This window comes from Typha angustifolia, chromosome 10 (assembly GCF_048772165.1).
Source record: "Typha angustifolia cultivar Huaian chromosome 10, ASM4877216v1, whole genome shotgun sequence".
Classification (NCBI taxonomy): domain Eukaryota; kingdom Viridiplantae; phylum Streptophyta; class Magnoliopsida; order Poales; family Typhaceae; genus Typha; species Typha angustifolia.
The window spans coordinates 12,983,490-13,005,294 of record NC_133248.1 but is presented as its reverse complement, the minus strand read 5'-3'; the positions used below and the strand labels follow the sequence as shown (position 1 = coordinate 13,005,294).

The 21,805-nt window shown below is 38.9% G+C and overlaps 3 protein-coding genes and 1 pseudogene across 8 annotated transcripts; all 4 read right to left on the bottom strand.

The window, feature by feature from the left end:
* Positions 1 to 1,777: 1,777 nt before the first annotated feature.
* LOC140769361 (uncharacterized) lies at positions 1,778 to 6,137 on the bottom strand. Of its 2 annotated transcripts, none has more exons than XM_073110037.1 (10): positions 5,979 to 6,137; positions 5,352 to 5,448; positions 5,126 to 5,256; positions 4,487 to 4,523; positions 4,261 to 4,330; positions 3,950 to 4,054; positions 3,390 to 3,540; positions 3,223 to 3,305; positions 2,192 to 2,285; positions 1,778 to 2,109 (listed from the first exon to the last, which is right to left on the bottom strand). In XM_073110037.1, the coding sequence occupies exons 2-10, from the start codon at positions 5,373 to 5,375 to the stop codon at positions 2,022 to 2,024; spliced, it is 783 nt and encodes a 260-aa protein (XP_072966138.1). In that variant the 5' UTR covers positions 5,376 to 5,448; positions 5,979 to 6,137; the 3' UTR covers positions 1,778 to 2,021. The 2 variants fall into 2 exon arrangements, with proteins under 2 accessions (XP_072966138.1, XP_072966139.1); XM_073110038.1 differs by having other exon boundaries at positions 5,126 to 5,240.
* Positions 6,138 to 8,243: 2,106 nt separating this feature from the next.
* LOC140769152 (probable receptor-like protein kinase At5g20050) lies at positions 8,244 to 11,114 on the bottom strand (annotated as a pseudogene).
* Positions 11,115 to 11,240: 126 nt separating this feature from the next.
* LOC140769153 (putative cytochrome c oxidase subunit 5b-like) lies at positions 11,241 to 14,577 on the bottom strand. 5 transcript variants are annotated; one of them, XR_012105862.1, is made up of 8 exons: positions 14,291 to 14,573; positions 14,125 to 14,210; positions 13,970 to 14,020; positions 12,353 to 12,419; positions 12,080 to 12,159; positions 11,852 to 11,948; positions 11,700 to 11,768; positions 11,241 to 11,463 (listed from the first exon to the last, which is right to left on the bottom strand). XR_012105862.1 is itself a non-coding variant. In XM_073109746.1 (7 exons), the coding sequence occupies exons 1-6, from the start codon at positions 14,448 to 14,450 to the stop codon at positions 11,886 to 11,888; spliced, it is 507 nt and encodes a 168-aa protein (XP_072965847.1). In that variant the 5' UTR covers positions 14,451 to 14,573; the 3' UTR covers positions 11,539 to 11,768; positions 11,852 to 11,885. The 5 variants fall into 5 exon arrangements, 3 of the variants coding, with proteins under 3 accessions (XP_072965847.1, XP_072965848.1, XP_072965845.1); XR_012105861.1 differs by having other exon boundaries at positions 11,700 to 11,948; positions 14,291 to 14,569; XM_073109746.1 differs by lacking the exon at positions 11,241 to 11,463 and having other exon boundaries at positions 11,539 to 11,768.
* Positions 14,578 to 15,646: 1,069 nt separating this feature from the next.
* Positions 15,647 to 16,674, bottom strand: LOC140769304 (protein PELOTA 1-like). Its single transcript, XM_073109967.1, has 2 exons — positions 16,351 to 16,674; positions 15,647 to 16,219 (listed from the first exon to the last, which is right to left on the bottom strand). The coding sequence occupies exons 1-2, from the start codon at positions 16,672 to 16,674 to the stop codon at positions 15,647 to 15,649; spliced, it is 897 nt and encodes a 298-aa protein (XP_072966068.1).
* Between the last annotated feature and the right edge of the window lie 5,131 nt (positions 16,675 to 21,805).

The following is a 21,805-nucleotide window of genomic DNA, read 5'->3' as shown; positions in this document are numbered from 1 at the left end:
ATAAAGAGATTGTTCAAATATTATATGATTCATGTCAGTTAAAATCAATGGACATGCATGAGAGCCATCACAACATCCGTGGTCCACAGAAAGAAACCAGCTTATATATTTTATAATTTGAATCTGCAATCTTTTAAGTTCATTATTATTCGTAGTCCAGTACATTGTGTAGCCTAGATGCCATTTATACCTTACCCAGCAGCTACGTAATGCTATACTTTTGGGACCAAACTACGGGCTAATTCTCACATAATATTATGAGCAGCATATATAGAATTAAGTGCAACATTAATGCTAGCTGAAGCCATTTTTTAATGGTTAATTACCCATGTCCAATTCTTGCATGTCTCTCTAAAGGACCACAAGATAGGCCACAGCTAGGAGACCACACAGTGAGACAATGAAGTCGAATCATAGATAAGAGAATCCAATATGAAAAAGGCTTCTAGTTGGATGAAAAGTTTGGTTCCTAAAATAACATTCTCCATCCTTCTTCCTATAATATTCGGAAGCTAGATTTAGACCCACATGGCCCGCCCTGCTGATCCGAAGATAAAAGCTAAGAAAGTGGCAATCAAGGAGCATATCCTTAGGAGAAATCTAATCAAGTGAAATATCAAGGAAGATCCTGTTGGAAGAGATTGTTTATGATCACCAACTGTGACTCTCTGTGAGGCCTCCTTTCACTTTTGGATGGCATGACATCCCATCATGGCCTGGCCAGCTTCATGTCATGGGTTCTCAAGACAATTATGTCTCAACTAGTATTGCAGTTCATAGTTTTACAATGTTATGGAGAGGAGAGGAGAGAACCTGCTTGGCTGCTTGCTGCCACTAAAGATTGGTGAACAAGTTGGACAAAGAGAAAAAAAAAAAGATGAAGAAATCGCAGTGCATCTCTTGGCTGCTTACAAAAGATTCGAGAAATAAATGCAGTATCTGAATTTTAAAATGGAGTACCATCAATTCCTAAAGTTAATTGATACTACTGATAGACAAAGAATGATAAGGAGAAAAGAAGAATCTTGAGCATCATATGTTTACATACCAACAAAGACCACAATCTTTATGAACTGCATAACGATTAGCTTTCTCCTGACAAAATTTTCAAACGTGCAAATGTGCCTCAATAAGATGCAGCAAGAATTTAAAGGATTAGCTAGAACACAAAGCATTTCGAGAGAGATGCAACACCAAGGTGCCCTGGTAACAGCTTCAGATAATCAGTTTTGGGGGCTGTTCGATGTGATGTATCTACATTATGCTGCATCAACATATATATTTCAATATTTTATATAATAAATTTTCTTATGTAAAATCTCTACTTACTAATATAAAGTTAATATACCGTATTCAGTTAGAGTGAATATCATATTAAACACAATTTCTTCATCTTCAATAACATGGAAAGAGACCTCTACTTCATAAAAAGATTAAAAGGGAGTTGTACCATTTTTTTTTTAACTGCAATTAGATGAAAATTTTGATAGCTATTTACAGCAAAACGAACCCTTTAATGGCCTCAACCTACAAGAATAGATGCATTGGTCTCATTCAGCTGAAGTAGAATATAATTAAATGAAAAGATAACAAACAATAACATAAGACATATATCTTTTCATCTATTTGTTCACCTAGGCTTTGCTAAAACAAACAAATAACTTTTAAAAAGCAGTAGAGAACCTTAACCAGATCGCTTCTCTGGGCCAAATCATGAAAAGCCATGATAAGTCTGTTAATGAATACAAATCATTAAACACAACCATACGCTAATTGATGAACGAAAAGAGAACCACAAATATCTCAAACCAATGCCACCAAACTCCCAATATTAAGCGTGCATATAAACAAGTATCTTTATAGAAGGTGAAAGGACCAGGAAAACCAAATGATGAAATGCAACTATGTTGTATACCCAGACCCACATCTATCTCATAACTACATAGCCATAAACTCAGTACACCTTAGAATCTTATTTGGTCGTGACTTGATGGACCATTCAAAATTTAAAATGATTCCATTCACGACCGCGAGCCATCAATCCCCAACCTCGCAGTGAGCCATTTGCAGACTTCATCCATCTCCTGAGGGACTGTGTAGTGCCCAATACTGCACAATAAAAATATATTAGATACATATATGTAGTTCACAAAATAGAAAAACAGAAAGATAGGTACGAAAATTTCATTACCCATTGTAGGATTTGAAAGTTACATTCGGGAATCCATTTGACCGCAAAACTTCAACAGATCTCTCCCCATGTTTGTATAGTACTACGTCATCAGCTGTAAGAATTTACACGTGAATTAAAAAAAAATGTTAGCATGTTTGCAACTTCCGATGTACTAGAACCTCCATATATGCATCTATTAATTGATTCAGATGAAGTTTCCTAAATGAGGAAAAAAAAGTTAAAGAAAACTTATATCCAAAGATGAATTTATCCAATAATATGAGGAATTTACTATCAACCGTTCTGAGATATATGCCTGAATCTTGAAGAATGACATTTGAACATAAATATCCAGTAATTTTCCAGAAGAACTTTAAAGGAATCCTCCTTGTCCAAGAGGAGACAGATAAATGACAAAGTAGTTCCTGGTGTACTGAATATACAGGAAATAAAAGAAGAAGATAAGGAGAAACTGGAAGATCTGATAGCTGAAACACTATCTTCAGAAGGGTCACCCAAAGAAGAAGTTCCCAGCAAATAAAAACAAACTATATTACAGCAGAAAAAGAAGAATCATTAAATTCTTTGCTTTCGGTAATAATTATGCCAGAAGAGCCTTGAAGTGACTATCAAAGAATATTTTTTCTCTATGAGACATGTCATGCAAGAAAGCTTGTATATGATTCTACCAAAAACAGAAACAGAAAGCAATAAAAAATAATGAAGTTACTCAAGATATACTGATAAGAGTTATAAAGATACTACAATATCGTCAAAAAAAAAGAGGAGATTCTAGAAATCATAAATCAAGTATATAACAGAAGATGAAAAACCAGGAAAGAGTAAGATAGTAAAAGACTCTACTCTTCATTTTAATGTACCTTTTCTTTATATTCCTTTCTACATTCAGCAGATAATGGGTTATAAACCGGGAAGAAGTATGCAACTTGAAGGCAACCAAGTGTATGGAAATCTTGAGCATTAACATCATAAAGCATATGTGCACAAGGAGATCTACAGCTTTGCCATGCGCAAATATTGAAATGTACCTTTTCCATGGCAAAGGAAAATTGGCAAGGAAGAAGCCCGTGTTGCAGCCTCTTGTGAGCCTTCCACTTTATTCTTCAAGCTCCTAAAATCGCCAAAATGAGGATACGTCAGAAACGGAGATAATTTGTTAATAGGAAGGCTTCGTACTCAACATGAGAAGACAGACCTGGAACATGGAAGCCAACCACTTAGAGCAACAACTGCACTTAGGTTGAGAGGGTATGGATTACCATTCCCATATTTTCCATGAGCAAAACAAGTTGCAGAGTAGAGGGCAGTAGCAGCGCCCATACTGAAGCCACCAACACCAAGTTTGACTGAAATATTTAATTCAGAGAAGCCGAAGGATATCAATTCAAATCTACAAATACATGCAAAGTACTTGATATGTACAATACATTGTATTGATTGTTGAAACTTGCAATTTATATGGTTTAGAAATAAACAGGTATCTACTTAAAGAAGACACATCAGCTCCCGATTTTGCAACATGCATCAGCTTTTGGCTTAACAAATCTCTTTTTTCTGAGACGAGACAGTGCGATAATAGGACATCGTTATAGAAAAATGCTTATAACATAACACAGAATACAGCCAACAAAAAAGTAAACAAGTTCTCTTTTAATGTATGGCTTACTAGTAATATGAACAACTTTAAGAAAAGAAAGAGAATGTAGCTCATTGATAAAATTACATAAGTAAATGTTTATTTATCTTGAAACATACTATCAGCAGGCTCTGTAGATAAGAGGTTTGCAACATGTGCAGCTGAAGCGTCCAGTCCCTCAACATCATCAGGGCCTTCCTCAGAGAGATCTCCAACATCAAACCCTAGAAAACCAGAAAACAATAATAAGGTGAAAGGAGAATAGCAACTATCATTCATAAAATCTAAATTTTAAGTATTCGACTCTGAAATGAATAACATTCAAAGATAATCAGCAAGTACACTAGAAAATGAAATAGGAATACCCAGAAAGATGGAGAACCAGGATATAAGGACAGAATTTAATGTTATGGTAGTCAAGTGAACTTACATGCAGTGCAGGGGAAACCACCAAACACTGATACAGGCCGTGTAGGGGCAGTAGGACATATCCATTTAATCTGCATTAGTGAAATTATGTTATAGATGATACAGAGAGCAACAGCTTATATCATACACTAGTCAAAGATGCGTCACTATATCAGAAGACGGAAGGGAAAAGATGACAAATAAGAAAGAAGCAAATCTTACTATCATTTGAAAAGTTGCAAACTTACATTTGGAAGAGGAAGAGTTTCCAAGAGCTGAGACCAGCTGCATATGTAAATCAGAATCCAGGCCATCAGAATTGTATTACTCAATATTGCTTTTGCAACTAGCATTTAGCAAATAGATAAAGATGCTCGATTTTAAGACAAAACATGATAGTTTTGATAGCAGTCTACTAACATTCTAATCCTGCCAACAATAAATGATGGTTATCCCATATCAGAGAGTAGGCCTTAAGCACTTACTGTGGGTTCCTTTTATACAACTCAGGCAAAATTTAGAGTTAAAAAGGGGGAGGCATGATCCTTCCTCGACCAAAAGAAAAAAAAACTACTAAACTCACGGGCATCAAATATCTCTTTTTGCCATGTCTTGTAAACACTAAGAATCTGATCCATATCATCAATAAAATAAAACAGAAAAAAGGTACAAAAGGCTAGGTGATCAAAAGATTAAAAAACATGTGTCTCAGGCTATAAAACAAATGATTTTCCACATAATCACTAACCAACTAAATTGTGAACATATATGCCTCTATGCATGTCACTGATTCAAGATCTATCAGCATTTCAAGGAAACATGAGAATCAAAATATTTCAACCAGTCGATTAATGCAATATTACCAAGGATATGTTAGTGATTATTACCTTGCTCCATTATCACCTAAACCATGAAGCCAAACTATTGTAGTCTGGTGCCTCCCTTTAGGTCTTACCACATGGGTCCTCCCATACTCAGAAGCCCTCGCACCAGTCCTAGCACCTGCATCAATCCACTTCTAAATAAACCACCAAACCATCATATCATTGGCTTCTCATCTGTTACTTGTATCAATTATTTAGATTGGTAATGCAAGAAATGTGGAAACCAGACCTGAACCAACTGAGCTGCTCCCATAGCTCATCTCCACTACCCGAAGAGCAGCCCTTGCAATCCCACCACCCCTTGCAATGATAGCAACTAAGTTACACTGCAACAAAGAAGTGCCAAATTAACCTTGGCAATAGTACCAACATGCTGACAGTGAACTAAGAATAATACGAGCCCATTAACTGTAGCATGTATAGTAAAACCAGCTAAGAGCTGAGCCTGCAGAAGGCCTCAGGTAAAGACAGGACAAAAACCCAATTAAGGGAAAAGATGTGGGAAAACAAGCAAGCTTTTGTATTTTGAGGCAGGGAATCTACGACCAAACTGCAGAAGCAATAAAACACAAATAACAACAGGAGGGGAGGGGTAGCTTTTTGAGGCCTAGATTTGCATACAGGAATGAATGCTTGTGCCAAAAGAGATTAATTCCCACAAAGACCTGATACCCATCAGATTGTTAAGTTCCTTATCTCGCATCAACCTTGAAGTCTGATTGGTTTTGAGGACCCAACAACAATACCAACATAATAAACACCAACTAATAGGGAGAAAAGGAAATGAACAATGAATCGGCAAGGTGCGAACATTCTTCAATAAAGAAAGGATTTCTTAGGATTTGGAGGTACGAACCTGGGATGGAGGAGCTAATCCAAAAGCAAACGAGCTTTTTGCTCTTCCGGTTTTCAAGTATAGAGAACGGGGAAAAGGAGTCCTTTTTATTCGCGAGGGAGGGAGGGAGATGACTATTGGGAAGAAGAGCCGCCCATCATAACAGGGTTGAAACTATCGACAATAACATCGAACCAGCTGGATATTTCACAGGCTATCGGACCAAAATGGCCGTCACGCTTTGCTATTATTTCAGTACTACCCCTGACATGGCTCAGCCTAAGGCTGCAAAGGCATGTGATCGTCGATCCGATAACCCGTTAAACCTCTAACCCTCTAACCCAATTCAAATTCGGATCCCACTTTGTTTACCTGTCCGATATTTTTTCACCCGCATATCCGTATTTTACTGTTTTATAGAAGGATAAATAACTTTTTGGTGCGGACAACTTGACTCAGATAAATAAGAAACATTTGGGGGATAATCCCTTATTAAATTAAATTTTACGGTAAAAAACTTCAAATCATATCTCTACCATGTCTTGTTACACCGAAATAATATTGAGGATCCTCACAAGATACAATTACCCTTTTCTTGGAAGGAGGCATTTTCACATGCATCCTGGTCCCCCCTCCCCCCCAATATATAAAGTGTGTGATGCCATTCCAAATGGAAGTATGTTTTTGAATTGGTCCATCCATTAGGTTTTTCTACCATAGTATTATTATTATTATTATTATTATTACACTTAAATAAAGATTTTGGGTCATTAATGCAATGCTCGATCGAAGCACTATATATTATGAGTATTATTCAAATGCATGTCATGATTGATATACTAGGTTATCTCATATCAGTTTCATCATCATCATCATCATCATCATCATCTGTGAGAAAGGGAGTAGCTAAGATCCATCTCCTTGAAAGCACACGACAGGAGGGAAGGCAGTCCACCAATTGGAATAAAGATAAAGATATGCTGAAAGGGATAATATTTCCTGCTTGGCCGTAAGACATGAACTCTCTCTAAATTTATCATCTCTTTTGCTTTTGGCGATCGACACTAATGCCATCTTTGAAAGATCAAGAATCCATTTTCCTCAGCTTTACTGCCAGTTTTCTATGAGATCAATTCAGTAGCAATTGCTTCAAGATACGGTGCTGTGAATGCACTAGCTGTTTGTACTGGCAAGTGGATGAAGATAGAAGCTGCTGCATGCCACTGATGCATCAAACCAAGTTGGTTTCTGTCAACCGGTTCAGGATGCAGAGCTTAAAGGACTCTGTTGTCACGATGGAGGCCACTCCTCGAGTAGATACTGTGAGAAGATCTTGACAAAAGAACCGTGGAATGTGGAATGCAGGAAACTTTATGCCTTATGGGCTCCACATTGAGATCTCAAATTCCTAAAAACCGTGGATATTAATGGGAGTGAGCACTACTTAGATTGTACACTGCATCTCTGCGAGCTGAAATTTTGATGGAAATTTCCCATCTTTTCTTCCTGAAAAAAAAGAAAGGATTGTACAGAATGCCACGTCGATCAGCGCAATATGCGTCAGGCGTGTTGATCAGTATAACGTGAAACCAATAAATAATAAAGGTACCCAGTGTACCATATTGCTCAATGAGATCCCAGCATTATGATAATCTTGTAGACTTGTGAATGTGACGATGCAATCTCAGCAGTAAGGAGCAAGGACAGAGCTAGATTTGCAGTAACAGAGTGGTGGCATGTTAGAGGAGATACAGGGAGCAGGCAAGTGGGCAATATGATGAAGGCAAAAGAGAGAGAGAGTGTGTGTGTGCACATGAGACTTGCAGTCCACCAACCACTCTTACCACTTTTAAGCCTAGATTGAAGACTTTAGACAGAGATCTACAAGCTCTGGTTAACTGGAGATCTTGCACATTTAGTGTGTTACAGCATGGATAAGAAAGAAAGCTTGACGTCCTCTACCCGACCACCTCGATGGTCAAGCAGAGCAACGCACGAAAGTTATAGCATTTTGTGCTCTGTCTGAATTTTATTTTATGTATAATTAAGGTCCATTAAACACTCGCAGCCTGTTCACAACTTTATGGTTATAGAGTGGAACTATAACTTTTTCTAGTAACTTTGAAAAAAAAAGATCATTTAAGATTAAAGAAACTGTCTCAGAAAGAGGGAGTATCGATGAATATAAGTTTATGCTAATGAGGAGAAGAAGTTAATTATCAGAACTCAGAGAATCTTGACTTTACATTAAAGATTTACTCAGAAACTAGACAACATAGCAAGACCACATCCAAGTAAATTGAAATAAACAATTGAATCTCATGTTTTAGCATGCAATATCCTTCCATCAAGCTAAATATCGATAATCTGGTCCTGAAGAGAAGATCTAGATAGCCGCTTAAGCACGCTGCAAACTACGTGCTGTACTGATTAGAGATGGAAACGGAGGACATGGATATGAAAGGATGTCCTAGATCTCGAGCTGTATTAGTACTATGAGATATAGTTGATCCAGAATATTTGGGCAAGGGTGGATCCACCATAAACATCTTAGTTTCTGGAGGCATGTTCACTGCTACATAGCCCTGTAGCATGGTGACCACAAGCTCCATGCTCGGCCTGAGCTCTGGTTTCTCTTGTGTGCACCATAGAGCTACATAAACCATCGTCTTCACATCCTCCTCTTTAACATCTCCACTACTTAGCAACCTCTCATCTACTAGCTCCATCAGCTTCCCTTCCCTCATTTTCTCACTTGCATTTTTAGGAAAGTAGGACCATCTCCTCTGTGAGATGCGGCCTTCGTCAAAAAAGTTGACATTCCTCCGTCCACCAACAAGCTCCAAAAGCACCATTCCATAGCTATACACATCAGACTTCTCACATATCCCTCCTGCTGAGAACCACTCGGGAGCTAGGTAGCCTCTGGTACCTCTAACAGTCGTGACAGCACTGCTCTCATCTATCCCCATTAATCTCGATATCCCAAAGTCCGTAACATGAGCACGGAAATTCTCATCTAAGAGGATGTTCTCTGGCTTGACATCAAGGTGCAAGATGCGCTAACGACAGTGATGGTGGAGGTAAGCCAGGGCTTTCGCAACATCAATTGCTACTTGATACCTCAACAACCAATTCAGGCAATTTCCTCCTCCGCTCTTTGGAAAGATCCAAGAGTCTAGTGAGCCATGCTCAAAGAAGTCATACACAAGAAAGCGATGACTCCCCGGAACAAGGCAGTAGCCAAGGATGCGCACAAGGCTGATATGCTGAACACTGACGACGGCAGTGATCTCTGAACGGAATTCTTTCTCCCCACGTACTTCTCCCTCAACCCGTTTCACAGCAACTGGTAATCCATCGCCAAGAACCCCCTTGAACACTGAACCAGAACCACCTCTTCCTATAGGAGTTTGGAAATTCTGAGTAGCTGCCTTGAGCTCTTCGTAGCAGAGTTTTCTGGGCAATCCAGCTGCCTCCCGGATGAAGTTGTACTCAAATTGCCCCTCTTCTTCTTCTGAAACGAATTTAGTGATCCATCTACGTCTTCTCTGCCAAGTTACAACTCGTTGGACAATCACCAGGAGGCCATACGACATTAAGGCTGCACAATCTAAAGCGGCACAAACATAAAAGGTTGTTGAATATGCAACACGAACGCATAACAGAATAACCACGATAACAAGGGTGAAGGTGGCTATGATGGTTGTAATATTTACTAACTTTGCACCTATCATTTCTTTGCGAACAAAATATTCATGCAGAAAGGACCAGATGAGGATTGCAAGGATCACTGTGGCATCAATACTGCCGATGAGAAAGAAGACCAATGTACGCTTTACAACAAGATAAAGAATAAGAGCGAAGGAAAGGAGAAGGATGATTGTTGCACTGTTGATTATCCTCTGCATTTTTATATCCATCTGTCTTGAGCTTACAATAATTAGAAGAGAAGAAGCCGAACTGTGGCAACAATGATTTGAGATCAACGAACTACCATCAGATCACACTTTTAAGCTATGTTGTGGCTGATCAGCAGATGAAATATGCCGCCTGTCTGAATCACAAGCTTGTAGGAAATTCAGGAAAATGATAACTGCTTGTATAGAAGGAGAATATATTTAGAAAGCCACTCCCCTTAAGTTTTTCCTCACACCTTCAGCAGGCCTCTTCTTCTTGGTAATGACGTCTAGACAAGTAGAAACTTTGACGGATGGCTATGTAGAACAGAGTTTAGATAATTGGATGGTATATCCAAGGAAATAGTGGCTAATGGTGGAAATGTGAATGCATCTGTTACGTTAATCATTCTATTTACCATGAAGTGCTTCAAACCTACGCTACGTATTATTTAATATGAAGAATTTTATAAGCTTATTACATCAGTACATATTAGTATTCATGTTTTTGAAGAATATATAATCTAACCTTGACTTAACGCTGCATCCTGGTTAATAGGAAGAAATACCAAGTCCGGCTAATATGAATGCAAGTTTGTTTAGCTTACTATGGCAGTGCTCTGACCAGATTTCACACTGAACAAGTTATGACAAAATTGAATCACAAGAAAGGCCGAGGACCAAAAAAAAAAAAAAAAAAAAAATCACGAGATAGGAACAAAAATGACCGAGAACCAAAAAAGTTGAATTGGCTTCCTCAGTCTTTCGTCCAGGAAAAAAAAAATTAATCCCATTACTTTTTGAACGCAACAGTAAAAAGAAGGATTCTGTTATCCTGAACCAAAGGTCTATATTGTGATAAGGAGCTGTCGAGCTGATATGTCAACAGCAAAAATAAATAAATAAATCTTAAATATGTAGAAAAGGTATGAAACTTGAAAATAACGTAGAAAGATGGAAGCACATAGAAAAGTCACGAGATAGGAACTACCTGAAGACGTATTTGTCCAAGCCCCACTTTATCCCTCTTCCTTCGAATTCAATCCAATCTCACGACGTCACACCAATATCATTCAACACCTCACCTCTGAGGTCGTCTCCCCTGCTTTGCCGCATGCTGGCAGCCTCCCCAGGTATGCAGCCTTGCCATGTTGAACAAGAACAGAGGCCCAAACTGGCACGTCTCAGACACGGAGGAAGATGTAGTTGGCTTATTGGTTGATGGGCTAACAATGGGTGCACGGTGAGCAGGACGAACGCTATAGAAATCATGATGATTAATTCCAATTGCTACATGAAAGGAAAACACAAGGTTCTGAGCTGATCAGGGGACGTTGGAATTAACCACACAAACATAGAAGAGTCGAAATCTCTTCTCAGTTACTTCTATCAATGTCTGAGGGCGAATAATTTCATTAATCCAGACACTAGAATGATTACAGTTTGATGCACCAATAAGAAGGAAAACAGGACACCGGTCCTTTAATACAAGCACTACAGAGGAACTAGGAGAAGACCGTCAGAAAGCTCAACAAATGGGGTACATCACGGCCCCTATGACTGGCTACCAAACTTGGCAGCTAATATCGGGCTGTCCTGTATTCAGCCTGCAAGAAAAACATACCCTGCTATTATCATAAGAACTGAACCAAACACCTACAAACAAAGATGCATTTATAATATTACAGCAATGCCCCTACTTGGGCATCTCACAATCCAATTGAGAGACTAGCATGTTTAAGGATTCATGCAGCAGATAAATACAATTAAATCACCAACCCAGGCGAACATTTCTCGCTTTGATTTGAAATAACCAAGAAAGAAGAATGTTAACTGACAGTACCAATTATTACAAGAAACTTCATCAAAGAGGATTAAACGAGTCCAAAGTCCAACAGATGCGATATGCCTTCTGAAAGGAAAAAGAAAAAATCCTGAGAATGTCAGAGGGAATAGCCAGTTTGCCAACATGTCTGGAAAAAATGATCATTTCACCATTCTTTATTTGTACAAAAAGTAAATCCCAATTTTAGTGATCCTCGTGATCATCACCATGCCCATCAGGGGGACCTCCTGCACCTATCACCTCAAGCTGCACGACAGTAGAGAATTAACATAGTAATTAAGCAATCACAGAATTGGAAAATATCTGCTGAAATTTAATTAGTGTGTGATAGAATATCAAGAATCATCCTCCTCGGAAGACCAAGTCATCACAATTACCGTGAAGTACTGGGAGCACACAGGGCATTCATGTGGCTTGCCCTTCTCCAGCCAAAACCATACAACATCATGCTCATCCTCTGAAATTACATAAAAAATATTAGTAACAATGTTAGCTAAAACCAACTTAAATTTCTTTCATGAAAAGAGTTGGGTTATAAATTTAATATTATTTCCAATCAGATGAGAACACATGATATGGCAGGATAGAGGAAGAAAGAACTATTTGGAACCTAGTATAGGAAAATAATTCAATACAATTATAAAACTTACCACCTTCACTGCCAGGGCATCCAACTATTCTTTTGTCATAGTAAGATTGGACGATGGCAGGTGCTTCCTGCAGAAGTGGGAACATCGGTTATTCATGTTTCCGCAAGATATTTGATATTGGCTAAATTGGATTAATGCTGCAAATTTAGAATACGTGATACAAGGATAGCTATCAAATTTCTAATGGGATAAATCTAAATGACAAAATTCCTTTCCCAAATGATGTGCTGCCAAATACATTCACCACTGGAACTAAGGAAAAAAAAACATTGTAAAATGGATATTACTTAGCTTGCTAAGATACTCACGAAAGCTAATGATGTATGGTGACTAGTTGCAGGGAACCAAATAGATTGGAACAAGGATGTGGAAAACCTAGTGTGGCAGAATATTAGGTGAAAGAGAAAAGGTTGATTCGATACGCAAATACTGAGCATGCTAGCAAACATCATATTGAACATAACCTTTGATAATGATGAAATGTTTTGTGGTTGAACACTGTTCGAAGCATAGCAAAGAAGAACGGGAGGTCCAGTCTTGTAATAGACAAATGGCATGCTACCCTTTAAGTAACGAAGACCCCCATTCCCAACTTTTGTCCTACATGGATGTCATAATATTTTATGAATAACATAATCTACCACCTATAAAGATACAATAACCAGCACTTCTACCAATTTCCCTAAATTATATCGCCAATTTAAAATTTAAAATAAAGATCACAAAGAAAAAATCGATAGAGGTTAAAAATAATGCCAAATAAGGGGATGTTTTTTTGGCTCTTGGCAAGTTATTTTCCTTCACTTCCCCGTCCACAAACCCATGATGGACTTAACCTCGAAACTCTCACCGACCAAAATATATTCAATATAATTTCATGATCCACGAGGTGCCTATAAAGAGAGTTCAAAGAATATTTTAGCATGTCAATATCAGTTTATATACCAAATCTTATATGTTTTATGCTGGTCTAGGAAATTCCAGTCTACATGTAAGGAGCATCTGTAAGAAACTAAAGAGTATATAATGAGGAAGAGAAACGAACATAACAAATAAGAGTGAAGCTCTTATTTACAAATTTTGTGATAATACAGGAAAATAAACAAATAAATAACTATCAAGTCCTTGAAGGCTTCTGTTTTCCACAAAGATAGATACATATGTGAAAGCATTATCGAGTAACCAAAGCAGATTCTTTGATTAAATAACTCAAGCTTCAAAAAGAGTTAGGGATAATTAACAATAAGCAGAACAGGGTTTTCTACCTTTGGAAGAGCTAAGAATTAAGATCCTACTACTATCAATAATCTTTTCCTGATTCATTTTTCTACCTATCATCTATCGAGAGATGATTCTTTTCACAACAACTATCCAGGAGTGAAATTTTGCATTCTTCCAAGGAACACCTACCAATAATTGAACTAATTAAGAAGAAAAGACAGCAAGCCTGGTGAGAAATCAAAACTAAAAGGAGTATAAGCTCTAACAGATTCCCGGTGCCTGGTGAGTAATCAAAAGAAAATTTTGCCAAATCGGGAAACCGAAATGGCAGCATCAACATCAAGAGATGTCCAAAATCTGCTGGAGAAACTGAACAGAGAGTGGAGGACCGCTGACCTTGGTACCGAATGGACCGACCGGCGCATCCATGTCAAACCGCTTCCTTCCCTAAAGCCAGATAAGAAGAGATCCGATCAAGACATCATTATCTCCTCGCCATAAATTTTTTTTTAAAAAAAAAATCTCAGTCGAAGAAGAAAGAAGAATCTAACCTCGAGGTCAGCCTCGAGCTCTTCCCGCTCGTGCCCCGTGGCGATCGGCATGACGTCCTCCACTCTCTTCTTCAACGTGGCATTACCTGGAGACAAATCGATGAAGTAATGGGATCGGAAATCCGAGCCAAAAGAACGAGAGAGATCATCGTGAGGGTAATAGTACCGAGACTGGAGTAGAAGAGCGGAGCGGTCTCCGCCAATGGGGAGAAAGAAGGGGAAGAAGACATGGAGGCGGCGGGCTTTAAGCTGGATCGCCATGAGACAACTGCACGCAGCTGAGGATTGACCCTCCTCCACATGCTTCCCTTCACGGCAGTCGTCATATTATCAACCTCCACCTGAGCTTTGGTCGTGGCCTTGTGGGTGAAGCGACCAGACGGCGGCGGCTGCTTCCAGATCCGAGCCGTCGGCGATTTGGATCCCGATCTTTTTCTTTATAAGAAGTCGCGCGTGCAGCGCATAGGTTACGCACGTGCACACTAAAGCCTATAGGAAGGCGGAAACTAATCTTCGCATCCTTCTCTCCCGCCCAAGGCCCAACGGCAAGGTGATCAACATTGGGTTTAGGCCCACCCCGGCAATGTTATATTAAAAATAAGTCAGCAATGTAGTTATTAAAAATAACTAATCAAACATTAGAAAAATAATAAAAAAAATTAAAAAAAAATGAGAGGGCTGCTAAAAAACGAATGTAGAACTTATAATCAAATCCAACAGGCATATTCTTTACATAAATGAAAAGAAACTCTTCTCCGAAAGCAACTTTCAACTAATTAATGCTTCCTGCAGGGTGGAGAAGAAGATAAATAAGTCATAGCCCAAGGTTTTTCATGGAAACCCAAAACCAGGGGCCAACGAGGAATCTAATTTCAAATCCATGGCAGAGCTACTAAGTAACCCTGTTATAATTGATGGTTTAGTATTATTACAAAGTTTATAAATATAAACAGTATCGCCAACTATGCGACTGGGTAACCCCGTTAATGATAATTCATTCATTTGTCATATTTAACTAGCAATTATTAATTTTATTCATATTGAATGTTAGTTGTATTCGAATCTTTAATTTTAGAGTGGTCCGTATTTACTAAATTGGCCTAAAGCCCCAATCTATTTGAGATGACTTTTGTCATTAGTACACTATTTGGAAAAGAAAAAATATTGCTTGAGAGAGAATATTGAGTAGTCTAATCAGAGGCTGATTGGGACAAAATTTGAGTTTGCTATATGCATCTGAATAACTCTACCAAGCAGACTATATATATATATAAAAGAAACAAAACAAAGAGCAGCAGTAAATTCCTTCAACCATGTGTACGTAAAGAGGATGTTTTCCGACGGTTCACATTTGAATGTCGTCCAACTCAGGCACCCCAAATCGAAGTATGTCTGCAATTCCGGTGATCTGAGCGAGCTGCTCGCCGGTGACATGATCAGAAGAGATATATGCACTTCGCCCCCTCTATCCTTGACCGAAGGAACCAAGTCAATATACTTCTTCCTCAGCTGGACATCAGAGTTACTGAAGAGCGCATTCGGTGATGAGCAGAGTCTGTGTCGCCTGCTGTTCGTTCGCAATCTCCACATGCTTCAGCCCGTAACAAGTTCGAGACTCCTCCTTGGTAAGCATGGCGTTGAAATTCTTCAACGCCAGCACTTCTTTGGCGGCCTTGGCATCCGTGATCATTTCCATTATTTTAGGATCCTCTAGGACGTCCTTCATGCTATGCTTGTACCCCGACGACGAGTGCGCGACGAGTATTTGCGATTTGTTCTCGAGGATCGGCTGCAGCAGCTGCCCCTCGGCCTCCTCTAGCATGTACTTGCGGAACTGCACCTTTCTGAATCCAGGGCTGTCGATCACGAGGCAGCGGACGACTTTGAAATCCACGTGGCGCGTCACTCCCGGCAGCACGCTCTCGAAGAACTTGTTCAGCGCCGCCTCGTAGCCGGAGTCAGCGTGCTTGCGGGGGATCGCGGTTTGGATCCGGAACTTCGTGGTCGTCAGAATACCTCCAACGAGGAAGAAGTGAGCCAATCCTTCGTGCATTAGGAGGACGGCGAGGTCGGGGTTCTTGGAGGCGTCTCGAGACTAGTTTAGGTCGTCTAAAGAGACGGAGTCCCAGATGAGCTTGGCGAGCAAGAAAGGCCGGTGGCATTGGATTTCGAGCGTGTGGTATTGGCCTACCACGGCTGATTGCTTATCCCGGTCGGATTTATTGCCACGTGGACGTCGGAGGGAAGCTTCTTTCTCCGGGTAGCTGGGGATAGATTATCTTCGGCAATGCTCTTGCCTCGTAGACGTAGGGTGGCGGCGTCCTTCTCATAGCTGACGGTTTCGACTTTGATTTGTATGGCGAGGTTTACTCTCTGGACATCCTTCTTCCGGCTCTCCTTCTCCTTGACGACCTTCCTCGTGGCGGCGGCCACGATTCGGTCTCCGGCTGAGATTATGTTGTTCAAGAACCAGATGTCGTCTCCTTCTTCCGGCATTTGCTCCACGGTGCTCGGTTTGTTCAAGGAAATACCCTGCTCACCAATCTTCATCGCTCTAAGTTATCAACGTTGCTCTAGCTTGTCTACTTGCTCTAACTTAACCTCCTCTCACTTAGTTACTCCCCTCGATCTCTACCCCCTTATAAGTAGTTAAATATCTCGGGTGATCTCATATTTCCTAATCGGATTCGCTGTCACTTAATGTTGTAGCCAATGAAGTGACGCCACGTACTATTACTTGCTATATCGATACTCCGTGTTGCTGGTGGAACGAGGAAAACGAGCGTCTTTTCCGACCTAGTTAGTACCAGAATCGGTTTCTTTTCTTACAAAACCCAGTTTGGTACAGCGGAATAGGTTTTCTTTCTTCCGAAGGAAAAGGACTGCGAAGCAGAGGAGTCGAGCAGCCGGAGAAGAGGTACGACTATGATCGCAACTTTTAAATTTATAATAATACCCAAAATAAATGTTATGTTTAGATTCCGTATATTCCACTCTCCTGCTGATGGTTTGACGCGATCGGCGATCTCCATTAGATTGATACATTCTGCTCCAACCAAATCTTTTACACGACTTTGTTCGAACATATGACAAGTGTTGGCTAGGTGAAAAGTGCTAAAGGATCAAATATTCCGCTGGAACTTTTAGAACAAAAATGAATGTTTTTCTTCCTCACTGGCCATTAATTGACCAATCTTCTTGACATAGTGATCGATGATTCCTCTCCGCCTCTCCGCCTCTCCGCTTTCCTGTAAAGCCTTTCATTATCGTCAAATTAATTTATCCAAATCCCACTGGGAGTTTCCTCACGAGAAAGGATGAGTGATTGATCAGCTACACCCAGACGATTCTTCTTTTTTCTCTATATTTTCTTCTGCGGCTACGTTGGCAGGCTCTTTTGATACTTCATCCCAGATTTAAGCCTTTAACTTAGAAGTTGTCAGTGTTCTTTCAAACCTTAGCTTTTCTTTTTTAAGAGTTGGTTTGTTTCAGTGAAGGGAGTAGGCTTGTTATTTCCTCCTTTTCCGTCTCTTTGGACTTTTACCTAAAATTGGTTGTAGGTTTGTTTGATAGACACATAATTGGTCTTCTTTCTGCTCAAATTTGTTATTGAATTCGTCGGTATCTACATGGTGCAAATTATAACACAAGCATTACGACCCTGATCAAAAGTGGTGCACTAATTTTTGTCTCTTGTACTTTCATCCTCTATCTTTTTATTGGATTTTGATGGCAGAAATAGGATATCTAGGGTTCAATACTTAGTTGGAAAAATGATTACTTTGAGTTTCTATATATGAGGACTTTTATTTTTTATCGAGGAATTGTGGTTGTGTAGCGACCACCTTCCTAACCCCACAATCATTGTGAGTCTAAATCCGAAGATGGAACTAAATTCTAACTCACGTAGAGTAGAGGTGATCATCAGGTGGGTCGAACATTTTGGACTAACTAGGCTTAAATTTTTGTTCATGGCCCGACCCACCAATCACTTTAGCCGGGCCAAACTAGAATATTTTTAGACTGTTACAACTCACTAGCCCATTAGAAATTAGACTTGGGTTGGGCACGATGGATTTAATATAAAAATATTATATCCCATTGGAACGACTTTAGACCGTTACCACCCAATAGCCTATTAGAAACTAGGCTTGAGTTGGGCATGATGGGTTTCATATAAAAATATTATATCCCATTGGGATGAGTTTAAAAGGCCTATATGATAATTTTTTAGTTATCTTTCACATGAACATACATATATATATATTGACATATAATTTACTAAATATTCAATGTGGGAATAAAAAAACTATGAGAATAGGTACTTATTATGGGCCGAGCCATAGATGGAAGTAGTAAGTCGGGCTTTTGGGTCGGACTGGGCCCATGCCACCCACTGCCATCTCGGGTTTGAACGGGGCAAGGCTTAGCTTGGTTAAAACTTGGCGGGTTCAGGCCGATTTTAGGTGGGTCGAGTTTCATAGTCTTCTCTAACATAGAGAAAGTTAGAGTTACTACGGATATCTAAAGTTTAGAGGAAATTAGAGATCCAATAGTTGAATGGTAGAGTACTTTCGAGATTGAGATTAGATGCCATCCTTACCAAGCTTGCGCAGCGAACTACTGTTGGTGCTTACCGAGAGGAGTTCAAAAAAATCAGTAGTAGATGCAACCCGACTTGGTCAGATCCTTTCTGCTAATCCGTCCAGTCATAAGTCTAATGATGTGCCGTAATATGTTCTCTGCTGATCCTGAAGAGATGATTTTAACATGCATTATATAAAAGTCATGCAATATACCATAAGCAACTTGATTACTTGACGCTGGTTAAATTATAAACATTTGTTACCTATTTCGAAAATTTTGACAGATCACACTTCAAGGAAGTTTGGGTATGACATGTTAGTATCCTTTTAGGTGCCCAATCAGTTCCTTAAACATTGAAGTGAAAGTACTTCTTTTCTATCCATTTCATTTTTAAAACAAGTAAAAAGAATGTAGAGATAGTATTTCCTTTTCTTTGCCTACACTCAAAGAAATCCAAAATTATGCACTTACATTTGTAAGGTTTTTCAAAAATTAGTTGTTGGGCTTTGTTTCAATATTTCCTGGCTCCAGAGTTGTATTTTTGTGGCAAGAATTATGGTTTCTGTTAGTTTGGCATCAAACCTGAAAGTATACAGTTTTAGGAAATTACAGAACCAAGAATCATAATCATCAATTGTTGTGGTAATAGCCTTCTCATGAAAGTTTATAGTCTGACATAGTGTAGCACATCAAAGGCAGGATGGCTTTAGGTGGCTTAACCTGTAAGCTTCCTTTGCGAGTGTTTTACTCATAATGAAAAGCTGTCTAGAGCAGAGGCAACCGGTAATTAGTTGTACTTTAGTTAGTTGGCATGTTTCCGAGACTTGATATACAGGTGTTGAGATTAGTTGTAGTTTTATTTGTTGGCATGTTTCCAAGACTTGATATAGGCTTGTTGTTGATTAATTCCTTATTATGACTGAACTGGTTATGATTGTTTCCTTCCATGGTTGCTAGTTGGATATAGCCAAGTTTCTGTAATGCATAAACATTAGGAATGACTTTCGGCAGAATAGATTTGATTAAATAGGCAATTTGACCATGGTGAGTGTGACCAACATTTTCAGGCTAATGCAAGTTATTTTGTTAAATGATTGGTATTGAATATATCAGTAGTTAACCCCTTGGTAGACTTTTGTTACCAGAAGACAAGGTGAACAAAGACTAGTAACTATTGATCAACAGAAGTCTCAGTCACTCTATTGCCTGGGAAAAAGAAAAAGTAGTATAACAAATACTGATAGCTATTGATTAATAGTAACTCATTACACTATAAGCTGGTACATAGAAAAATTACTATCGCAAACATCTCATAAGACAGAAATTTCAATATTATAAATCCATGTATGGAATATTTTAATAACAGAGGAAGAATGTATGAAATAAGACGTAGCTATTCACCAAGAGAAGGCTCAATTTGATTATAAGCTGGGGATAGAAAGAGTGAAAGACCACTAGAAAGTTCTTGATGTTCTGACTACTATAAGTGATGCTTTAAGAGTTTTGTTATTTAACTTAGCTCTTTATGATTCAATTTGGCAGGATTTTACTAGCAGATTAGAAAAGAGAAAAGGAAAGGAAAAGATGAGCAAAGAATGATAGGCAAGGAATACAAGTTTACACAGAATTTTGTTAATCTATAAACTGCAGAAATGTTAAAGAAAAGATGCTCTTGTATAAGCTTATAGGTGTCAAATTGGTTATACTTTGATCAAAAGTATAATTGATTCAGGATTGACTTGGTTCATTACTTACAAGAATTTGTGGAAATATAAGATGACCTATTGAGTGTTAGACTTAAAGTTGGCCTCTTTAATTTTACTTGAGAACTTTTACTCTTGATTCTTGCTGGAGCGGAAGGACAATTTGAATTTCAGACATATTGGTCATCAGTCATCATTAAACAGTAAGCAGGAGGGAATCACACTACAGAATTGTGCAGTGAGAGTTAGATGCTACTGGTGGCATGGTGATGATTCTATTGCTGTGGAGATGATGAAGAGTGAAAGCAGGATTCTTGTAAGATGGACTTAGTTATGGCATAATTGTTTCCCAGCTGTAACAATTCATACTTTTGCCTGTGTGGGACATCTTGTTTAATATACATCCTGGGCTAATAAGTTTGATGATGCTGTTGTATTGAAAATAGCGATTCATGAAACTTATATGACCTTGGCAATTATAACTATATAAAGTTAGGTACTTTGGTGCAGAGAAAAGAGAAAAAAAGGAACAGTCTTAACTAGCATTTTTCAGTTCTGCCCCTAGTCTATGTTTTGGAGTCTCTGAGACAGTTGAATTTTGATGTAATAAGTTTTGGCAGTATGCAGATTACAGTAATCAGATGGTAGGGAAAAAAAAAGGAACTCAGTTGGCATCATCCAGCATAATCAATCTGTGCTGATATATCAAATAATGGCCCTCTGATGTCACTGGACTCAGCTGTCCAGTTGTATTCATATGTTGTTGGACCCTAATGTGGGACTGAATTAACCTCTTGTCAGCTTATGCATTCAATTCTCATATGGGCTCTCTATGCTTGGTTGTTGCTGGTCTGAAGTTAATATTGCATTTATTGTTCACCAGGGGCACCAACATGAATCTTGTGTTTTATCTATTCTTATGTTGCTAAAGCAGTACATTTGATGTCGTTTTATGCACAAGGCCTCTATAGTTCTTGCACAATAAATGTTCCTAGCCATTTAGCCTACATATTCTTTAATTATTCTATTCTTCTATTCACTGAAAGGAACACAGATTATTCAGTTTCTTTTCCATTCTCCTCTCTTCCTGCCTCAGGTTTTTAAAAGTAAAATTTTCTTCACAAAATGTCTGCTATTTTGTGTTTGTGGAGCCTCATGGTGGTAAAAGGAAAAGGAGAGTTTGTTGTACATGTATTGTCCATGCCAGTTCACTCATGCCTTCGAATACGATCGTGTGACATTTAGATCAGAGTCACGTGTCAGGCATGTGATGGATACGTGGACACATTTTATGATTAGTATCTCCAGAGTTGCCTGGCTCTCCATAACTACTCATCATTGGTATGTTTCTGTTTAGTCAGTTATCATTTAAATTCATTTCTGTACCATGT

What these genes read in the sequence shown, in the direction of transcription:
- LOC140769304 (XM_073109967.1), bottom strand. Translation starts at nt 16,674, where the DNA reads ATGAAGATTGGTGAGCAGGGTATTTCCTTGAACAAACCGAGCACCGTG. An exon ending in TTCCCTCCGACGTCCACGTG is followed by an intron (nt 16,220 to 16,350) that starts GCAATAAATCCG and finishes GACCTAAACTAG; the next exon opens with TCTCGAGACGCCTCCAAGAA.
- LOC140769153 (XM_073109746.1), bottom strand. Translation starts at nt 14,450, where the DNA reads ATGACGACTGCCGTGAAGGGAAGCATGTGGAGGAGGGTCAATCCTCAG. An exon ending in GCTCTTCTACTCCAGTCTCG is followed by an intron (nt 14,211 to 14,290) that starts GTACTATTACCC and finishes ATTTGTCTCCAG; the next exon opens with GTAATGCCACGTTGAAGAAG. An exon ending in AGCTCGAGGCTGACCTCGAG is followed by an intron (nt 14,021 to 14,124) that starts GTTAGATTCTTC and finishes ATCTGGCTTTAG; the next exon opens with GGAAGGAAGCGGTTTGACAT.
- LOC140769361 (XM_073110037.1), bottom strand. Translation starts at nt 5,375, where the DNA reads ATGGGAGCAGCTCAGTTGGTTCAG. An exon ending in ATCTACAGAGCCTGCTGATA is followed by an intron (nt 3,541 to 3,949) that starts GTATGTTTCAAG and finishes TAAATATTTCAG; the next exon opens with TCAAACTTGGTGTTGGTGGC. An exon ending in ACTTTCAAATCCTACAATGG is followed by an intron (nt 2,110 to 2,191) that starts GTAATGAAATTT and finishes TTTATTGTGCAG; the next exon opens with TATTGGGCACTACACAGTCC.